We start from the raw sequence: 19327 nt of genomic DNA on the forward strand, positions 1-19327 counted from the left end.
GCTGCCAGGAGGGTGCTGCTGGCAGTGAGTCCTGCTGCTCGCTGTCTTTTCTCTGCCTGCCTGCAAAGCAGCATTTCTAAAAATACCTCCAGCGATGTCGTCAGCCGGTGCTCGCTCAGGTCACGGAGACATGACAGCCAAGAAAAGGAGGACGGGAGCATCGCTGGGGGACCAGGCTGAGACTATTCCAGCCAGCGTAGGTGAATCCCTGCAGAGAAGGGGGTGTGAGCAGGCTACCTGCTGCCTCCACAGGCTCCCATGCATCCTCACTGCCTGCAGGCCCCCCCGCACATCCAGCAGCAAGTGGGCGTCCCCTGGGATCCTGGAGCTAAATAGCATTACTGCACAGGGAAAGGGAGCTGGTACCTGGCCACCAGCGTGCATCCAGAGTAACCCCACTTCTGGATCCCTGGAGATCCTGTTCCTGTTGTGCTGGGGCTGTCACAGAGCCACGCTGTCCTCGCCAAAAAACAGCCCTGCAGCTGGGAGTAGTGGGTTTTGTAATGCTCACAGGTGACTGTTTGAATAGGGCTGTTGGCACAGAACCCTTCCTTGCATCTCGAATTTTGCTCCATGCTTATTCATTAAGTTATTCTTCTAAACTGGGGAATTCACCCATGTGCCTGCCTAATGTAGACTTACTTGATGTAATTGATACAACTTACGTGCTTTGCATAATTGCAATAGCATTAAAAACCTGAAGCATTCAAAAGCCAGGAAATTACTTACCAGTTAAAGTCATTTACATAGGCATTTATTTTACCCTTACAGCTTGTAAGTGAAGTCAGTGGTGATATGGCTTTACAGTTGCTATCAGAAAGGGGAAAGTAACTTTACATGTGTCAATATTACCCCCAAACCAGCTGAAGGAGCTGCACAAATAATGGGATACTTATGCAAATCAGCAACTGCTTAGGGCCTCTAGGGGTACATGCATGTACATATGGATGTGTGTCTATAGGCACACACGCCTATATCCATCCCTGCCAAGGGCTCCACGCTGGGAATGCCAATAAACCTTCGATGAGGGGAGGGGGAGGAGGAGGCTGGGAGGGTTTCACTGGCTGTGAGGGAATGGCAGCTGCAGTGCAGAGCTGGAGGCAGATGCCAGGCCAGGATGGCATTGGCTTCTCAGGGACGAGGCGCTGTGCCAGGGGCATGGGGACATGGAGGTGACCCTTCGCAGCCCCCTTTCCCTGTGGTGAGTGGCTCGAGCAGCTTGTCACCTCCACTGAACCCCTATCACACCCTTCCATGTAGCTGGCTCGTGACAGGGGACAGGGCAGCGTCTCCTGGGAGGTCTCTGGGTACGTCCAAGAGGTTAACGCCAGGATGAAAGGACAAGGCTGAATCCTGCTCCAAACCCAGGCAGAAGTGAGTGAAAGGCTGTGATTGAGTGTGGCGAGGCAGGAGATGGAGGACACCTGGTCTGAGGGGAGCACACCCTCCTGGTGAGCAGAGCCTTCTCCTTCCCAGCTCCACAGAGTTGGCACCCCTGCATCCCCAAACCCACGTGGGACATGTGCCCCACAGGTCAGGCAGATGTGAGCCATTGCTCTGGGCATCCGCCACCATCACTGTGGATGCCAAGTTCAGCTTTGTTGTGGGAAGTATCCGGTACTGCCAGTTCATTACCATGAACAAGTTATGAGTGACTTGTGTCACCCAAACCAGCCATTATCATGAGGGCTGTGTGTGTAATACAGGCACGTAGATACAACTCACACCCTAAAAATGCTTAAAGCAGGATTTTCTGCTGCCTTTCTTGACACCAGGGCCTGCCTTTGGAGAGGTCTTGGCATGTCAGGCTGTTTTCTCCACGCCTCTGGGTTAGAAACAGGTTTTTTTTCATTTGAAATCTGTGTCCCCAGGCCCAGTGAGCCTGGGGTGCTGGTTGGCATTGTTGCCAGCGAATACACTGGTGTTTGGGAGAGTGGGGACATGACAGGTGAGGGCATATTTTGTCACCTCTGGTCCTCGCTGTGTGGGTCACCAGCACCATAGTCCCCACGGTCCCCCAGGGTCACCCTGATGAGCCATGCTGGGGGGGTGCACAGGTGGGATGTGGTTACACTGAGACTCCCCGAAGAGCACCGGGATTTGGGGCGGGAAGGGCAGGGACATACTGCGAGTACCCGGGACACACCGGGAGCCCCCCCGGGGCTCTGACAAGGGAGAGTCGGGGAATCACGAGGGCGCGGGGCTCCCCCGGGAAGGGCACGGGGGGACACCGGGGCTGCGCTGAGCTCCCCGGGCTCTGACGAGAGGGGTCGGCGGTGTCCCGCGGACGCCCCGGGAGCTCCCGGAGCCGGGGCGGGGCCGCCCCTCCGGAGCCCCGAGTGCGGGGTGGGGCAGCCCCCGCCCCACCGCCCGCCGGGGGGTTTCGCGGGTTTCCACGGCAACGAGCGCGGGGCGGAGCTCGGCTCCTCCGTTACCGAAGTGCCCGGGAGGGCGGGCACGGGGCTGGGACCGGGGCTGGCACCGTCCATCGCCCCGCCACAGCCCCGCACCCGGTGAGTGCCCCGCGGGGGCGGCACCGGCACCGGTGGCGGCGGGGGGGGCCGGGCTGGGCAGAGGTTCCCTTTGTCTGAGGAGCTGGGTGTGCCGGCACGGAGCACCCGGGGCGCGGCGAGAGCACGGCTCCCCGTTAGCCTGCGGCGGGCAGCGCCACCGGGACCGGCACCGGCACCGGGACCAGCGCCGGGGGGGCGCGGGGCGGGGCTGCGCCTCCTGCTCCCTGGGACCGAGACCACGACCGGGACCGGGACCGCCCCGCTGCGGCTCCCGCCTTCCCGGAGCCGCCGGTCGGGAGAACAAGGGACCCCGCGGAGGGCGGGGGGGCGGTCCCGGGGCTCCGCGCCCCCTTCCCCGCCGAGCTGGCCCCCGGTGCGGTGTGTGCGGCGAGGGCGGTGCGGGGCGGGCGGTGCCGGGCGGTGTGTGCGGTGCGGAGCGGGTGGTGCGGTGCGTGCGGTGCCTCCCGGGTGCGGGGCTGCCCGTAGTCCCGGAGTTCCGAACTCCCTAAGTTAGCCCCAGCCCGAGGTTAGGAGGGGCCTGGAGAGGCTTCGGGAATGAGTAAATTAATTACAGACACTGTTTATGTCACATCCGCCGGGAGCACGGAGGGAGCCCGGGGCTGTCGCCTTTTCGGGAGCGAAATCGGGATTGGTGCAACTTCCTGCGGGTTTCGGGAGTTCGCGACCGGTGTTACTGTCGTGGTTTGCCCTGGCACGGTCCGCTGGGATTTACGGCTGGACACAGAGCATGGCTGAGATGTCCGTCCTTGCGCTTCTCTGCAGAGGTGCTGCTGTACTCGGGACCCCCGTGCCATGATTACATCCCGCACAGCCTGGGATCTGGGATCCGGGCCCTCCTCCGGAGCCGTCTGGAACACGAAGGACCTTGTCCCGGACGGTGAGTACGGCGCGGTGGCTCGTCCTTGCCCCTTGGGGCTCAGCCTGCCGTGCTCACGCCCTGATCACTGGGGAAGGAGAGGCTGGGAACAGGCCAGCCTGCATTTTTCACATTTCTTTCCGGATGAAGCTCAAGATTTGAGAAACGGGGACTCGGAAGCAGGCACAAAGCAGTGGACAGCCAGGGGGAGAGCAGATGAGCGGAGAGGGCTGCCTCCATCTCCCTCCTGGCCCTTCCGAGCGACAAACTTAGGGAGAAAGGTTAAAATTTAACATGTAAGAAAGAGAACGGGGCGATCTGCATGGCAGGGCAGACATAGGGCCCTTGCCTCACCCGGCTTCATCTCCTTGGAAGGTCTTCTTATCCCTCCCCAGTGCATGGACCCCGTGGGTGAGTTGAGTCGGGGTTTTCCTCCGCGTCGGCTGAGCTGCTCTGCAGGCAGGCGGGCGGCTGCTTGCCCCAGCCTGCAGCCGCTTGTTGGAAAACAGCCCTTCCCGCCTCCCTTCCAGCGGTGCCAAATGGATTTTGGCAAAGCAGGGGGCTGAACCCCCCCCTATTTGAGCTTTTTTTGCTGTTGGCTTCAGCATTCTCCATCCCGACGTACTGGCAGGCGCTTCTCCGGACACTGCTGCTTCCCTGGCACTCAGGCCAGTCCAGCCAAGTGCTGATTGGCATCAAAGCCTCCAAAATGGGGTTTTCTGGTGCTTCCTCTGCCCAATGGCTGCTGCTGCCCGTGCCGGGGATGGGGAACTCATTGCCTTTTATCGGGGCATTCGCCAACGCTTTGGAAACACACGATTTTCCTGGCGCGTGCGAAATGTTATGGATAATTAGAGGCTGGGAAGAAGTCCAGAGTGATAGACTAACTTCATCAGGGCACGTCTCCCTCCAGACACTGCATCCACCACGGGCCAAACTGCCTCTGGATGATTTTAGAGAAAAAACTGCGTTGTTGAGGTTTGATTTGTGGGTTGCTGATTTTTTTCCTGCCTGCTGGAGAAGAGATTTGGCTGCCTGTGATGGTGGCAGCGCTTGTGGCAGGCAGGTGTGGGAGGGAGGGCACAGGGTCCCCAAGCAGTGGGACATAGCCCTCGCCAGCTGCTTTTCCTGTAACAGAGGAGGACACAGCCGTGGGAGAAGGCTCCTCGAGTTGCTGGTTTCCTTCTGTGTGGCTCAGCAGGGCAGGAACTGCTGCCCTGGCTGCTTTCGGGTTTGGCTGCCTGACAAATAAAGGAAATATTTGGGGGCAGTGGAGGGAGGTGACGCCGTCAGGGTCCGTCCGTCTGGTTTCGGTGATGCAAGCTGGCTTTGGCAGCTTTTCCAAGATAGGATCTCAGGAAGCTGAGCGGCTTGGCAAGGGGCAGAGCTGGGGTGTCCCTGGTGGGGGGACAGATCTGGTCCTGCAGAGGCCAGACGGATGCTACACCCTGAATTCTCGTTACTAGTCATTGGCAACTAGTCTCCGCCCCCCGAAGGGATAATTTTTCTAATTAACATAATTAACATTTTTAATAAAAGTCAGGCACCATCTCTGCCACACCGGTGCGGTGGCGGCGGCAGGGAGGAGGTGGCTTTGCTGAGCTAGGCCAAAAGCTGTGTCCATCCTGGGCTCTCAGGTTGATCCAGTGATGCTCTTTGCTCCATCTCAGGCTGCGGGCAGGACAGGCTCAGTGCTGGGAGCGGAGCAGGCACCTCTCCCCGGGTTCCTCTGCTGCCTACTCTGCTTCACCATAAAATCCTCAGTGTGAGCTGGCCAGACGCTGCAAACCCCCGTGGGCTCTGCCGGGCTCTCCAGGTGAGGAGCGTTGAGCCAGCTGTGGCTTGGGTGGGGAAGGCAGTTTTGGGATGGTGGGGAGGATGCCCCGCACCTCAGTGGGAGCTGTCTGGTCCCCCCCCTCACTGCAGCCAGTTTCTGTCCGGACCCCAGCACCACGTGCCTCAAGCGGAGCTGCTGCCCTGAGTAGGGAGGGAAGAGCATCTCCTGGGAGTCACAAGGCATCAAAATTGCTGGGGAACAGCCTGAAATAACATTTTCTGGGTCACTTATGGGTCATGATAACAGGAGAGCTGAAGGCAGAAGTGTGATAAGGAAATGCAGTGCCGTAAGGTGGTGTTTGCCAGTGGGATGGAGGAGGAGGAGGTGGAAGGGTGCCACAGCCAGGGACAGTGTCGGGACACCGTGTACTGGTGTTGCTGCCACTAGTTCATTCTGGGCTTCAGGCAAATCAGTTCAAATTCCCCTTCTTTGAAAAGAAGAAAAACACCTTCTTATCTCACACCAACCTCAATGAATTCCCTTCGGCAAAACCCTCCTGGAGTCTCAGATGCAGAGGCACCGCAGACACGCGGCTTTTCCAGGAGAATGCTGCCACCACCTCCTTCCAATTTATTCTCAAATTACTGGCATATTTGCCCTTCTGCTGGGGTGAGACAGGTTTCCCTGGTCTGCGGGGCGATGCCACAGGCTCTGAGATAAGATATGAGTAAGAAAAGGCATTTTTGACCAGGACAAACTCAGCTGATCATCACCTTTTATCTCAGCTTTTCAAAAGCTCCTTCCAGATTTCTTCTGATTTTTTCGGAGCTGGACTCCATCCCACTGGGCATGGCATTACCTGAGCCACAGCTCACAGCAAGCAGCTTCACATTCAACCCTGCCTGCAAGTCAGGGTCATTTTTTAAGGCCATAGAAAGAAAAATAGTTAATATTCAGTATAACTGCATGGCCAGTGCGAGTGAAGGAGTTGTTTATGGGGAGAACTAAAAGCAACATGATAAGTTCATTGTGGCAGCTTCCCAACACCCAGTTCCCTCAGAGGGAGGGTTTTCCCTGAGCCCCACTGTCCTATCCTCTGCTCTGCCCTCCTTGCTCATTCCTGACCAGCCCAGTGGCGTGCTGGCTGCTGGCACCATGTCCAGCACGGTGTGCCCAGTCGCTGCATGTCACCTCTCCTCTCTGACATGCCACTTCTCCTCCCTGACCTGTTTCTTCTCCTGGACACAGGCCCTGCGGGATACGGCGTGCAAGCGGCGGGAGGAGACCCAGCACCAGGACCTGACACCAGCCACGGAGGAGCCGCTGGCATCCCCCTGTGAGCCAGCAGCTGCCACAGCGGTGCAGGCAGCCTCCACCATGAATCTGGAGAAAGCAGGTAAGGGGACAGCCGGGATGCAGCGGTGGGCACTCGGGAGGAAGGATGGGATGGGATGGGCACTTGGTACCTGCCGGTGGGTACCGGGCAAACCTCTCCTCTTTGGGGGTGCACACAGACATGCGGCTGCCTCGCGGGGGGGACAGGTCACAGTAGAAATCCAACACCAGCCAGCTGATGGCTGGTGATAGGGACCAATGAATTATTGAACTGGGTGAACAGAGCAGATGAGCTCCGCTGTGAGCTCCACGGTGAATCCACTGCTGTTTCCTCCTGCTTAAGGAAAATGTAACGTGTGTGGAAATGTTTGCAGTGTGCGCGGCTGCACCGGGGTGGGAAAATCCTGTGGTTTCCTGTCTTTCTCTGTCAGGATTGGATTGTGCAGGCTTGTCAGGGTGCATCTCAGGAGCTGCTCCTGACGTGGTCCCAGGCTGCATCCCAGAGCAGCTTCTTGTGTGGGGGGGCTGCTGGGAAGGGGCAGGGAAGCAGGAGAAAGGAGGTCTGTGTGGCAATGATAACAGGGCAGAGCCAAGGAAACAGGCATCTTTCCTAAAGGGTTTCAGAGCATTTGGGAAAGCAGGAGGGTTGGTGTGCCATGCCTGCTGCACTCAGATCCCTCATCACCACCAGTGTGTCTGTCCAGTGGGAGATGTAACAACACAGGACGACATCTCCTCTCCCATGGATGCTGTCACAGGAAGAAGGTGCTGGAGCATGGAGGAAGGCATTATCTGTGTGAGATTTCCCTACCTGGCAGTTTGACTTGCAGCTGAATGTTGCAGCTCTGAGCCTGGCTTGGGTCCCAGCCCAGGATTAGGGTGGATGATGTGTGCAGACATGCCGTGTGTCCACAGGAGCCTCCCGCCTCCTGTAATTTTTTCTTATCCCTTCACGCTCCCCAAAGGGCGAGAGCTGGAATTCCTGTCAGCTTTGGAAGTTTTGGGGTGGGTTTTTTCTGTGTTGGTTTTAAAGAGAAGACCACAGTCCCCTGCCTGAGCTGGGCTGAGCTTTCAGCACGGAAAGAAAATAAAACTGGTTCCTGGCAGTGCTTTTTTGGGGTATCCAGCCCATGGCAGGAAGACAGAACCCAGTGATGTCTTCTGCAGCCACTGCTGGATAAGTTCCATGGCGTGCTGTCAGCAGCAAAGCTGTGGTTTGGTCCAGCATTTCATTTTTTTTGCCTGTTCTGCTGCCTCCTTAACTCCATTTAAAGGTAGAAAGTCTGATTCACGGACAAAAAACTCTTTCTTCTTGTATTCAGGACATTTCCCATGAAGCAGGCAGCACCCTCCCGCGGGCAGCACAGTGATTCCCAGCATCAGCTCCTGCCTTTTGAAACCTCAGGTTTCTGGTGGCAGCGGATGAAATGCGTGGCAGGCAGGGAAGGGCTCCGGGCAGCCGGGATCCTGGCCACCAGTTCCCTCGCCACAGTGCTTCATCCCCACGTTGGGAATGAGTCAGGCCAGCTCACTGCTTCTTGGGAACTACCAGGTCATTTGGTAGGCTCTGATGTACGGCCAGGTTGGCTTCTGTCAGCGCTGGTGGCTCTATTAACATGCAGAAAACGATGTTTAAAGTAATACCAGGAAGGTTAGAAAGCCAAACACGGGAGGATTGGGCAATACGGCCATTCAGAGTACCCGTATAATTTTCCTTCAGCTTCCATTATGTTTGTGTGTAGTGACGCAGCTTTAATGACATGATCACACGGGTTTTCCACCGGCACCTGCTCATTCAGAAGAAAGGATGCCGGGGTGAATCAGCGCCGTGGTGAGGGCGGTTGTTATCAGAGCGAGGCGGCAGCATCTCGGCGTGTGATAGGGCTGGGTCACTGTGCAGTGGTGTGGGCAGGTGCTCTGTGCTGTGGCCTGGGATGCTCTGCTGGCATTGGCACATCACTTTGGCTCCTACCCTGCCCTGGGGCTCAGCTGGCCAGACCCCACTGTTAGCCCAGCCTGCTGTGGGTCAGCACCGTGGCACTCGGGATGTGCCTCCAAATATGTCACTGTTCTCTGTGGGACTTGTGCAAGAGCCACTTCCTGTGTTCTCATCTCCACCTCAGCCCCTGGGGACTCTCCCCAGGGCTGGCATTTTGCTCCCCAGCGAGGTGGCCAGATCCTGACCAGCTCCATCTTTGCTCACCCTGCAGGAGGGAGGATCTGCAGTGGGAAACGTGCCAGCCTGCCGGCAGCTCGACCCTTCCCAGTGATCCAGAAGGTGATGGCCTCCATGGCACACCTGCAGAAGGAGAAGCTGCAGCTGCAGGAGGAGCTGCTGGGGCTGCAGGAGAAGCTCGCCGCCCAGGAGAACGACGAGCTCTCCCTCTCTCTGCAGCTGCAAGGCCAGGTACAGTGGGGACAGGGCGGCACAAGGGGGTCTGTCGGGGCCTCCAGCCTCAGGCTGTGGCTTGGCTGCAGTGCTGTTGTGTGCAGTTAGTGAGGGTTGCACTTGGAAAGAGTGTAGGACCTCCATCATAGAGCATCTCCTTTGCTGCAGCATGTAGGGATGATGTGGGAGCTGGGTGTTCCTGAGCACTGGTTTTGGCTGTGCCTCCCTTGGGATGCTTGCAGTCCCCTGAGTGACACCACAGTAGTGTTGGTGAAGGTGTGTGGCTCTGTGACGTGGCTGAGAGGGCTTTGGGTGTCAGGATGCAGCCCTGCAGCATCATCCCTCTGCCCAGCACAGGACGGCTGCCACAGGATCAGCTCATTAGACCAACCCAGCAGTTTAATTTTAGTGACTTTCAAGAGTCAGGAGGTGGAAAGTGAATGTGAAGGCACGGAGTTGTTTGAAGAAGGGACGGGTTTTGGCCGCCACGACCAGACCTCCTCCAAAAACCATCTCCTGCGCTGATGCAGGCACATTCCCAGCACAAGGACCTGGGTTGTCCCAGGGAGATGGAAATTCTGGCTGCTCGCAAAGGGATTTGCATGTGGCTGTTGTGGAAGCTGTTGCAGTCAGGTTCTGCTTGTTCCACGGGTGTCAAAAAGGCGGAGGTAATTGTCCTGCATTTGGCTGGCATGCTCTGCATGACACAGGCGTGAGCGCGGCAGGAGCCGGCCCCGCGCCGGCCAGTTCGGCAGCAAGCGCAGCCGACACCGGCCGGAGTGAAGTGCTGGCCCAAACCTCCAAAGCTCGGGGATGGCCGGGCCATGGCTTGAGCCAGATCCGGCTGCCAAGGAGTCCCTGTCACCTCCAGAGAGCAGGATGCAGCCAGAGATGCCCGAGCAGGTAGGGGGTGGAGGTGCATCGGCATTTTTGGGCACCGCTGGCACAGGGAATGGTGGGCAGGCTCCGGCGTGTGTGCCGACTGGCTGGGCTGGCGGATTCCCCGGAACAAGTCGTGACTCTGTCTTCTCAGTACCTCCCCTCTCTTAAAAATACTTACAAAAATACCTTAATAGTCTCCCTCGGTGAATATGGAAATGGGGTTTTCCCACTCAAGCGCTCAGCCCCCCTGTGGAGGGGGGGGATCCCGATGCCATCAGGGAGCAGCCGCATTCCCCCACCTGTGGCTGTGGAACCCCGGGCCGTGCCCCACCGAGCGCGGGGCACACGGAGCTGCTGCCCGTTGTGCTGCCATCTGTGCAAGGGCGCGGCTTAATAACTTACCAGATTAATTATAGCCCCGTGTCAGCACATCTGCATTGGTTATTAATCAGCAGTTCGTAAATTATGGTCCACAGAGGGCCGGTTGCTTAGAGAAAAAGCTGGTTATTGGAATGGGGCAATACCCAGGCGCGTCCCAGTGAGGAGTTTGGCGGCTTTCAGGAGTGGGGAAATGGGGAGCTGGGTTGGGATCTGGGGGATGGTGGTGAAGCATGCAGCCAGGTCCAGTTCCCTCTGGGGTAAGCTCTGGGGCAGTAGTGATGCTCACCCAGCAGGTTTATGGCACAGGGACACGGGACAGAGCAGGTGAGCAAACTCCATTAAAACACAGTCCATGAGACTGCTGGCTTCACCAAACACTCGCTGCTGCTGTTTGTTCAAATAACTGCAGATTTTGGGAGGGTCTGACTGATCCCTGCACAAAAAAAAAGTTGAGGATTTCTGAAATCCACCTGGTTTTGCTGGGAGGACAGCCTGGTCCCATAAGATGGGCAGATGCCCAGATGGGGGTGGCTGGGGAGCATCCTCCTGTCAGACTCAGACACATGGCCTTCTTGAAGAGCTCCTGCTCCCTCTTTGTCCCAAGATAACTTTCCTAGAAGGAAAAACAGAGAAGGCAAAACGAAGCTATGTTGTGAGGGCAGGACAAGGCACTTCTGGCTCTTCAAACACTGTTATGGATAGGTTTGTTTTCTCCCTTCTCCAAAGATGATGCCTTTTTTTTTTAATGATGGTTTCTGCTAATGCTCAACATGGACAAATTATACCCATGGTTGAACAAGGTCAAAGCAAGGCTTTCATTAACGCTTATTTAAATCAGGTCGTGTGAATCAGGCGCTCAGAGCCAGGTGGAAAATTAAGGCATAACAAAAATGTGAGACAGACTGGATGTTGGTGGCTGGGGTGGCACCACAGGGTCTCCTCCAAAAGCTGCTGAGGTGCTTCCTGGTTAACCTGGTCTGTGTTGACAGGTTGAAACTCTGAAGGCGAAGGTCCTGGAGCAGGCACAGGAGATCGGCCGGCTGCGCTCGGAGCTGGTGAGCTGCCACTGGGATCGGGCTGAGCCACCTTTGCCTGCAGGGACACTGGAGCTCTGGTTCCTGAGGAGGAAGAGGGCACGTGGGGTGGACAAAGGCGGACTAAACCTCCCCAGGGTCACGGTTTGGACCCTCTGGGCCTTGAGACACTGAGGGACAAAAGTTTGTGGGATTTTCTGTCCAACACAACGTTGTGCCAGTGTCCCTGGGACGCAACAGGCAAAGCTCCCTCGGCGCTGTCGCCCTGCGGTGGGAAGTGAAAGTCCCTGTGGGGCTTGGGGCTGCCTGGGCTCAGTGGGGGCTCTCTGACATGGTAGGCTGGGTCTCCCCTGATGGAGCAGGCTGGGGGCTCCCTGATGCTGCAGACTGGGGGCTCCCTGGGGTGCAGCAGAGTCAGGGCTCCAAAGTGGCAGGAGACTGTGGCTCCCTGAGCATGGCAGGTTGGGGGTTCCCTGAGGCTGCAGGCTGGTGACTCGCTAGTGCAGCAGGCAGAGGCTCCCCAGGGCAGCAGCAGGCTGGGCTCAAGGGGTGCATCAAGGTTCCATCTGCTCTTCCATCCTGGCAGGGCGGCACGGATGCAGAGAAGCACCGGGACCTGCTGGCGGCCGAGAACGAGCGCCTGCGGCAGGAGATGAAGGCGTGTGAGGGGGAACTGCGGGAGCTGCGGCGGCAGCAGCAGCAGCAGGCACCGTGCCGGGACTGCCACCACCTCCAGGTGAGTTGCTGGTGGCAGTGGCGGTGGTGGCAGAGTGACAGGCACCCGTGGGTGACACAGCCTTGCCTGTCATGTTCTGGGGCCAGGAGAACGCTGGGCTGCAGGAGCAACTGTCCCAGCTGCAGCGGGAGGCAGAGGAGACGCGGGCCAAGCTGGTGGAGCTGGACCTGGAGGTGCAGCAGAAGACAAACCGCTTGGCCGAGGTGGAGCTGCGGCTCAAGGACTCCCTGGCCGAGAGAGCCGAGGAGGAGGAGCGGCTCAGCCGGCGGCTGCGGGACAGCCAGGAGACCATCGCCAGCCTCAAATCCCAGCCCCAGCAGATAAAGGTGAGCACCATGGAGCTCTCCATCTCTCCTGGCTGGGCTGGGTGCCTCACAGTGCCCAGTGGCTGCCCTGCAAGTGCCACCTATCTCTCTGCCCTGAGCACATCAGCACAGCACCATGATTTCCTAAATTATCTCCCCCTGGGCAAACAACAGTTCCATTCCAGGCCCCTCGAGTGCTGTTTCCCCAGTACATCCCATCTCTGGGTGCTTTTTCCCTCAGTATATCATCAAGACAGTGGAGGTGGAGTCAGCCAAAGCAAAACAAGCCCTGTGCGAGACCCAGTCCCGAAACCAGTACCTGCAGGAGCAGGTTGGGATGCAGAGGCAGGTGCTGAAGGAGATGGAACAGCAGCTGCAAAACTCCCAGAAGACAGAGGCTCAGCTCCGAGCTCAGGTCTGCGTGTGACAGGTGTAAATCAGAACTCACCTCATGTTCCCTGCCTGCCTGGTGCTCGCCAGGTGATATGGTGTGGCAGAGGGTGGGCACCAGATCAGTGTCACCCTCCTTTGCTCCTCTCTCAGATTGTGATGTACGAGGCTGAGCTGGAGCGAGCCCACGGGCAGATGCTGGAGGAGATGCAGGCGATGGAAGAGGAGAAGAACCGTGCCATCGAAGAGGCATTTTCCCGCGCCCAGGTGGAGATGAAGGCGGTGCACGAGAACCTGGCAGGTGAGGAAGGTGCAGGGGGCTTGTGGGGTTGCCTGATCAGTGCTGGGGTGTCATCACCTGCCCCTCACCCTGCCTCATGCCTGCAGGTGTCCGGACCAACCTGCTGACGCTGCAGCCGGCTCTGCGCACCCTCACCCACGACTACAACAGCCTGAAGCGTCAGGTCCGCGACTTCCCCCTGCTCCTCCAGGAGACCCTGCGCAGCGCCAGGGCCGAGGTGAGTCCCCCTGGAACCACCACCCCATCTCCCCTCTACGCTGAGTGGAGATGCTGGGGGCTTGCTGAGCCGCTGGTCTCCACCCCTGCAGATCAGCCAGGCCATCGAGGAGGTGCACAGCACCAACCGGGAACTGCTGCGCAAGTACCGGCGGGAGCTGCAGCTCCGCAAGAAGTGTCACAACGAGCTGGTGCGGCTGAAAGGTGTGCGGGGAGTGTGGCGGGTCCCATCGTGGGAGAGCGTGTCCCTGAGGGGGGGCAGGATGGACAGGGGAGCATTCCCATAAGGTGCTCGGGTTGACAGCAGGATGCTTCAGTCTGCAGCGGGCCGCAGCGTTCAGCCTGCCCAGTGTTTGATGGTTACTGGGGGTGGCAGCAGGATGCGCTGGGCCTGACACCATCCCTGCATCTCTCATCCCAGGAAACATCCGTGTTTTCGGGAGAGTCCGCCCCATCACAAAGGAGGATGGTGAGGGCCCGGAGGCGGCCAATGCAGTGACTTTTGACACCGATGATGATGCTGTCCTGCACCTCCTGCACAAGGGGAAGCAGGTGTCCTTTGAGCTGGATAAAGTCTTCCCCCCACAAGCATCCCAGGAGGAGGTGGGTGCTGCTGTCCACACTGCTGGTGTGAGGGGAGGACACAGCCACTTTCCCCTGACCCTCCCCTGTCTCCCCCAGGTGTTTCAGGAGGTTCAAGCCCTGGTCACCTCCTGCATTGATGGCTACAACGTTTGCATCTTCGCCTACGGGCAGACAGGGGCAGGAAAAACCTACACGATGGAGGTGAGTTTGCCTGGCTTTTCTTCCATCTTCTTCCTCAGCTTCCCACCCCGTGGTGCCCAGTCTCAGCAGCCTCCACTAAGCATGCTGGTGGCCAGCTCAGACCCGGCGTGCACCAGTGATGGTGACTGCTGCTCCACAACAACCCCCTGGGCTTTGTTTCTGCTCAGAAAAAAATACAGAGTAAAAGGCAAGAGGGTGTTTTTCCCCCCATTTCTCACTCCAATCCATCAGGGAACGGCAGCAAATCCAGGGATCAACCAGCGGGCCCTGCAGCTCCTCTTCTCCGAGGTGCGGGGCAAAGCAGCCGACTGGGATTACACCATCACCGTCAGCGCCGCCGAGATCTACAACGAGTCGCTCAGGTACGGGGAGGGCGGAGAAGCTTTTTGGGTGTCACCCCATGCTGCTCTCCCCTCCCTATCCCACCAGCCCTGCCTTGGCCTCACAGCTTGTGCCAGGGCCTTAGGTGATGTGTTTGGCCATGCAAGGATTTATTTTTAATTTATTTTGGTGCACACCGCCCTTCCCACGAGCTCCAAGACTTACACAGGCTCCCAGCCCTGCCGTCACTCCCACTCCCTGGCCCTGATGCAGCGGCTGGGGCATCCCCCTCTCCACCCTTGCCCACAGATGCTATATTTAGGACTTTGTAACTGGGAGCTGGGAACATGAGAGGTATTTTCCTCCCTTGTCCAGCCTCAGGCAGGAGGGGCTAGGAGGATCCTAGGAGCACATCCATTAGAATAATGGGGAACAGAGTTGGGTGAGAGCAGGCACATGAGAGCCAAGAGAGCTGAGGTCTATAAATAGGTTGTGCAGCTTTCCCAGGAGGAGACGGCTGCTCTGGCAGTGTTGGCACACAGCCCTGAGCCGCGGAACGGATGCCAGCACCCCCCTGGGATAGGGATGGTAACGGGTGCCCCTTTGCCCAGGGACTTGCTGGGGAAGGAGCCGCAGGAGAAGCTGGAGATCAAGCTGTGCCCCGATGGCAGCGGGCAGCTCTATGTGCCCGGGCTCACCGAGTTCAGGGTGCAGAGCGTGGAGGACATCAACAAGGTGCGGGGAGATGGGGGGTGGTGGGTACAGGAGGGTGGAACCAGGGGTGCAGCGAACCCAGAGGGGGGTTTTTGGTCTGTGACCCCTGGATTCGGGAGCATTTCTGAAGCCCTGGGGAGCAACAGAGACCAAAATAGGTCTCTGGATGTCATGAGAAGGTCACTGTCCCATGGGGTGAGCCACAGGGGGTTAAAAATAACAGCGTGGGGCCCAGAGTTCCTGAGGGATTAGTGGGATGCGGCTGTCACCACAGTGCCCTGCCTGTCACCCCCTGCCTTTGGTGCATCACCCAGGCTGAGATCTGACAGCGGTCATCACCCTGATGGACCAGGCACCCCCTTGGGGGTGCTATTGCTCAGGTTACATCTCCAGGTGCCCCTGGATCACAGGGGCTTTGTTGTGGGATTGGGCCAAACTGGCCTCACCCCCCAACTCCCTGGACTCCCCCAGGTCTTTGATTTTGGCCACGTCAAACGGGTGACAGAGTGCACCAACCTGAACGAGCACAGCTCTCGCTCCCACGCCCTCCTCATCATCACCGTCCGTGGCCTCGACCGCAGCACAGGGCTCCGCACCACAGGTGGGTTCCATGGGGCAAACCCCTCCCCAGGGCGCCTGGGCTGCAGCATCCCAGGGGTGTGTGGGGCCGGGCACTGATGCCAGCCCGGGGGGTTTGGCTGTGTGTCCTCAGGGAAGCTGAACCTGGTGGACCTGGCGGGCTCGGAGCGGGTCGGGCGGTCGGGCGCGGAGGGCAGCCGGCTCCGCGAGGCGCAGCACATCAACAAGTCCCTCTCGGCGCTGGGCGACGTCATTTACGCCCTGCGCTCCCGGCAGGGCCACGTGCCCTTCCGCAACTCCAAGCTGACCTACCTGCTGCAGGACTCGCTCAGCGGCGACAGCAAGACCCTCATGATGGTGCAGGTAGGGGCTGGGCACCCAGTGCCTGTCAGCATTCCCACGGCCAGTCAGTGTGGGTTTTGGGATGAGTTTGGTCCCTTCTTGCTCCAGTGCTGGGGCAGGTGGGAGGGCTGCTGGAGGCAGGAGCTGGGCTGGAACCAGGGGACAGGGCTTGCCCATGGGGACATCTGGTCTGCAGCTGCAGTGCCAGAGGCAGCTCTGTCCCCATGTCTGCACCCCAGAGGCCGAGGGATGGGAATGAACTTGGAGATCCATGATCCTGCCCTGTGGGCACGATCTCCTTGCGTGTTGTCATCTCCACATCCCCTCTTTTGCTGGGAGGATTTTGAGTTCTGGCAGCTCCTCCACCCCTGTCCTGTGGCCCCCCAATCCCAGCTGCCTGTGCCCACAGCGAGCCCCCACAGGGGCTGCCCAAGCCCCTGCCACCTGCCACAGCTATTCCCGGCTGTCCCTCCCGCTGTGGCGGTTGGTGACAGGGGATCCAGCTGGCCCAGGCACGGATGGACAGAGCCATCCTGGGAGGGGCAGGTTAATAATAGCATCTCACCGGCCACCATCAGCAGGTTTGCCGGGGGAGGGCCCCGGGGTGCGCAGGCAGCTGCCAGGGTGACTTTTCTGCCTGCTCCTCCCTGCCTGCAGGTCTCCCCCGCCGAGAAAAACACCAGCGAGACGCTGTGCTCCCTGAAGTTTGCCGAGAGAGTTCGCTCCGTGGAGCTGGGTCCTGTCTCCCGCAAGGCTGAGCTGGCCTCCTGGCCCAGCCAGGAGCAGCTGGAGGTAACCAAGGAGCTGCTGGTGCCTTTCCTCTTCCCCCTCACTCCAGGGGTCCCCCTGTTTTGCCCCCACACATGTTCCCCAGGGCTGTTTGGATGTTCCCCTGGAGCCATCTTTGCTGGGGACCATCACCTGGTGGGATGTGGGTTGTCCCCAAGCAGAGGTGTCCAGCTGATGCTGCTACTTCGGCCGTTCCAAGCCATGTTTTGCAGTAGCCCGTAGTACCCCCAGAGCACATTTGGATACCACTACCCAGGCGGGCACAATCTGCCCATGAGCCCATCCCCATTCCTTCCCTTTGAGGACTGGCATGGACTGACCCTGGGTCTGTGTCCCATCTCCTCCCAGGGTGACTCACCGGGTTCTGCAGCAACACCTGGCCGGGGCCACACATCCCACAGCCCAGGGCAGCTCTCCAGTCGCTCCGCCTCCATCCGCAGGAAGCTCCACACTTCAGGTGGGTGGTGGGGCACCTTGGGAGCCCATATGGGGTCCCTCCATCCAAGGAGGCTCCCACCACAAGCCCGTGGCAAAGCCTGCATGAGGGAGTGAGCAGATTCGTAATCAGCTCATTAACTAATTACTAATTAGCCATGGTCAGCACTTCCCCGAGAGCACCCTGGTGCAAAGCTGCTGCTGGCGGCTCAGGGGGTGTGGGGAGGACAATGCCACCAGGCTGAACTTCTCTCCCCTTTGATTTCAGCCTGACTTAGGGGCAGCCGTGGCTGCCAGGTGAGTGCCTGCGGCGGGTGCTGGTGGAGGGCTCTGCTTCACCCGCTTCCCAGGCAGGGCAGGGCTGCTGGGCTGTGCAGGGATGCTCCTGGGGATGCTTGTGGTACCAGCTCTTGCTACAATGCTGCCAGAAGGGGCTGGGGCACTGGTGGCTGTGTCCCTGCCTACTGTGACCCACGTGTCTCTTCCCAGGGAAGCTGAGGTCGGTCCCACTGTGATAAGTGCCAGCTCCCAGCTCGGGCACCAAACCCACTCCAGGACCCAGCCCCTCACGGCGACACGGAGGTGGCTGCTGGAAGAAATGAAGGCTTCAGTGCTGTTCCCTTGGTCACCAGGACCTGTGACCTGAGGGTGATGGCACCTCTCACAATGAGCAGTACAGGACCAGGGTCTCCCAGCAGCCAGACCCCCCTCTCAGGGTGGGGGACAGTGGTGCTGGGCAGGAATCTGCCCCCTCAGATGCTCAGCTATGTGACAGTTGTTTTTAGCCAGAGCGGGGAGCTGCTGGGTGCTCCCTCCATCTCTCCAGCTTTGTTTTTACAATGAAACTGGATTGGAGGGGGTTCTTGGAGCTGGAGGGGGTGCTCGGAGCCAGGCCAGCCCCTGGCCATGCCTCTGCTACCCCCACAGGGCCAGCCTGGCTATGGCTCCCCCACGACTGCACCTGGGCAACTGCCCGTTGTCTTTCAGAGCAGCATTTCCTCCATGGTAAGTCAGAAAAAAATTCCAGCAGCTCCTTCCCCCGTCGGTTTCTCAAGCCCTGTTGTTGCATGAAGGCCCCTGGTGCCGTGCATGAGCTGAGCTGCCATTCCTCGTGGTGCCAGTGCTGCCAGGCCCCGGCCCAGATCCGGAGCAGTCACGGGCCGCCTGTGTTACACGGCACCAGGGGGGATTTCACAGTCTCGAATGAAGCTATTGTAAAGTTATTTACCAGTTGTCTTGTCAAGAGAGATCACAGTGTGGTCGAGATGAAAGTGTTTGAAATATTTATGCCTGTTTACATGGACTTGGAACGGAAAACTAATGGAAAACAAACAAAAGTACCCCAAACCTCCAGCCCAAAAGCCTGTTGGCTTATGTATGGGGATGGCAGCTGGCAGGGGCATGGGAGGGGGATGGCACTGCCCGTGGTCCTGAGCACCCACCTGTGGGTACATTTCCTCCTGCTGCAAATACCTGCTGGATGCACTGATGGCTCCTTCCACCACAGCCCTCTCCTCTCACACTTCCACAGCATATTCTATTTAAAAACAAAAAAGGGAAAAATAAATTTAGCCTTTTGTATGATTAAATGTTTCTATGTATTTTAATAATTAAAAATTATCCTGTTTTGTAACAAAACTTATTTTAAATAAACTGTTAAAGCCAGTCGTCCTCTGCTGCTGTTCTTGAACCCTGCTTGGCATGGAGTGGGTGCTCCTTCCCTCGTTTCCAGCATCTCCCCTAGGGCTGGAAAAGCCCGTTGCATCCCTTCCCTTGCCCCCAGGCCAGCCTGGCTGTGCAGAGCCCCCCTGATTGCAGGGGGGCCACGATTAGCAGGAGAGTGAGTGGTTAAACCCTAAGTCAGCCCCAACGCTGCCACATCCTGCTCCACCTCGTGCTTCTCCCAGCTGAGATCTGCTGGAAGCTCAGCAGGGAGGGAGACCTGCTTGGGGCCAGGGAGAAGGACAAGCCCCAAATGATGACATTGCTCCTTGGGCTGGGAACAACCCAGCAGAGTGAAACCACCCCCGGGATTTCCGCAAGCCACCCGGCAAGTGCTGGCTCTCCCGTTGCTCACCACAGCCTCCCAACAGGAAGGGCAAGAATGGTCAGCTTTCCCCTGGGACACGCAGGGAACAGAGCCCTGCTTTTCCAGGGTGCTCTCAGGCAGGAGCTGTGCCATGATAAACAAGACTTCAAGAGATTCAGGCATTTAACACGACTTA

The 19327-nt window shown here is 58.5% G+C and overlaps 1 protein-coding gene across 6 annotated transcripts; it reads left to right on the forward strand.

The window, feature by feature from the left end:
- The first annotated feature begins 2431 nt into the window (after positions 1 to 2431).
- On the forward strand, positions 2432 to 18767 carry KIFC3 (kinesin family member C3). 6 transcript variants are annotated; one of them, XM_039382889.1, is made up of 22 exons: positions 2621 to 2886; positions 3297 to 3411; positions 5061 to 5206; positions 6416 to 6563; positions 8713 to 8909; positions 11144 to 11209; positions 11775 to 11924; positions 12011 to 12250; positions 12471 to 12644; positions 12773 to 12920; positions 13007 to 13137; positions 13229 to 13340; positions 13558 to 13739; positions 13818 to 13922; positions 14154 to 14284; positions 14855 to 14978; positions 15429 to 15558; positions 15670 to 15899; positions 16536 to 16670; positions 17016 to 17124; positions 17371 to 17399; positions 17592 to 18767. In XM_039382889.1, the coding sequence occupies exons 2-21, from the start codon at positions 3327 to 3329 to the stop codon at positions 17373 to 17375; spliced, it is 2748 nt and encodes a 915-aa protein (XP_039238823.1). In that variant the 5' UTR covers positions 2621 to 2886; positions 3297 to 3326; the 3' UTR covers positions 17376 to 17399; positions 17592 to 18767. The 6 variants fall into 6 exon arrangements, with proteins under 6 accessions (XP_039238822.1, XP_039238823.1, XP_039238821.1 ...); XM_027734021.2 differs by lacking the exon at positions 17371 to 17399 and having other exon boundaries at positions 2638 to 2886; XM_039382888.1 differs by lacking the exons at positions 2621 to 2886; positions 17371 to 17399; positions 17592 to 18767 and adding an exon at positions 2432 to 2513 and having other exon boundaries at positions 17016 to 17364.
- Positions 18768 to 19327: the final 560 nt, after the last annotated feature.

Source organism: Pipra filicauda, unplaced genomic scaffold, assembly GCF_003945595.2.
Source record: "Pipra filicauda isolate LSUMZ 115617 unplaced genomic scaffold, ASM394559v2 scaffold289_size944018_pilon, whole genome shotgun sequence".
NCBI classification, from domain to species: Eukaryota; Metazoa; Chordata; class Aves; order Passeriformes; family Pipridae; genus Pipra; species Pipra filicauda.

Excerpts from the sequence above, each read along its gene's own strand:
- KIFC3 (XM_039382888.1), top strand. The coding sequence starts at position 3,327 with ATGATTACATCCCGCACAGCCTGGGATCTGGGATCCGGGCCCTCCTCC. Across the intron at positions 15,559-15,669 it reads CACAGGGCTCCGCACCACAG|GGAAGCTGAACCTGGTGGAC; the intron begins GTGGGTTCCATG and ends GTGTGTCCTCAG. Across the intron at positions 15,900-16,535 it reads AGACCCTCATGATGGTGCAG|GTCTCCCCCGCCGAGAAAAA; the intron begins GTAGGGGCTGGG and ends CCCTGCCTGCAG.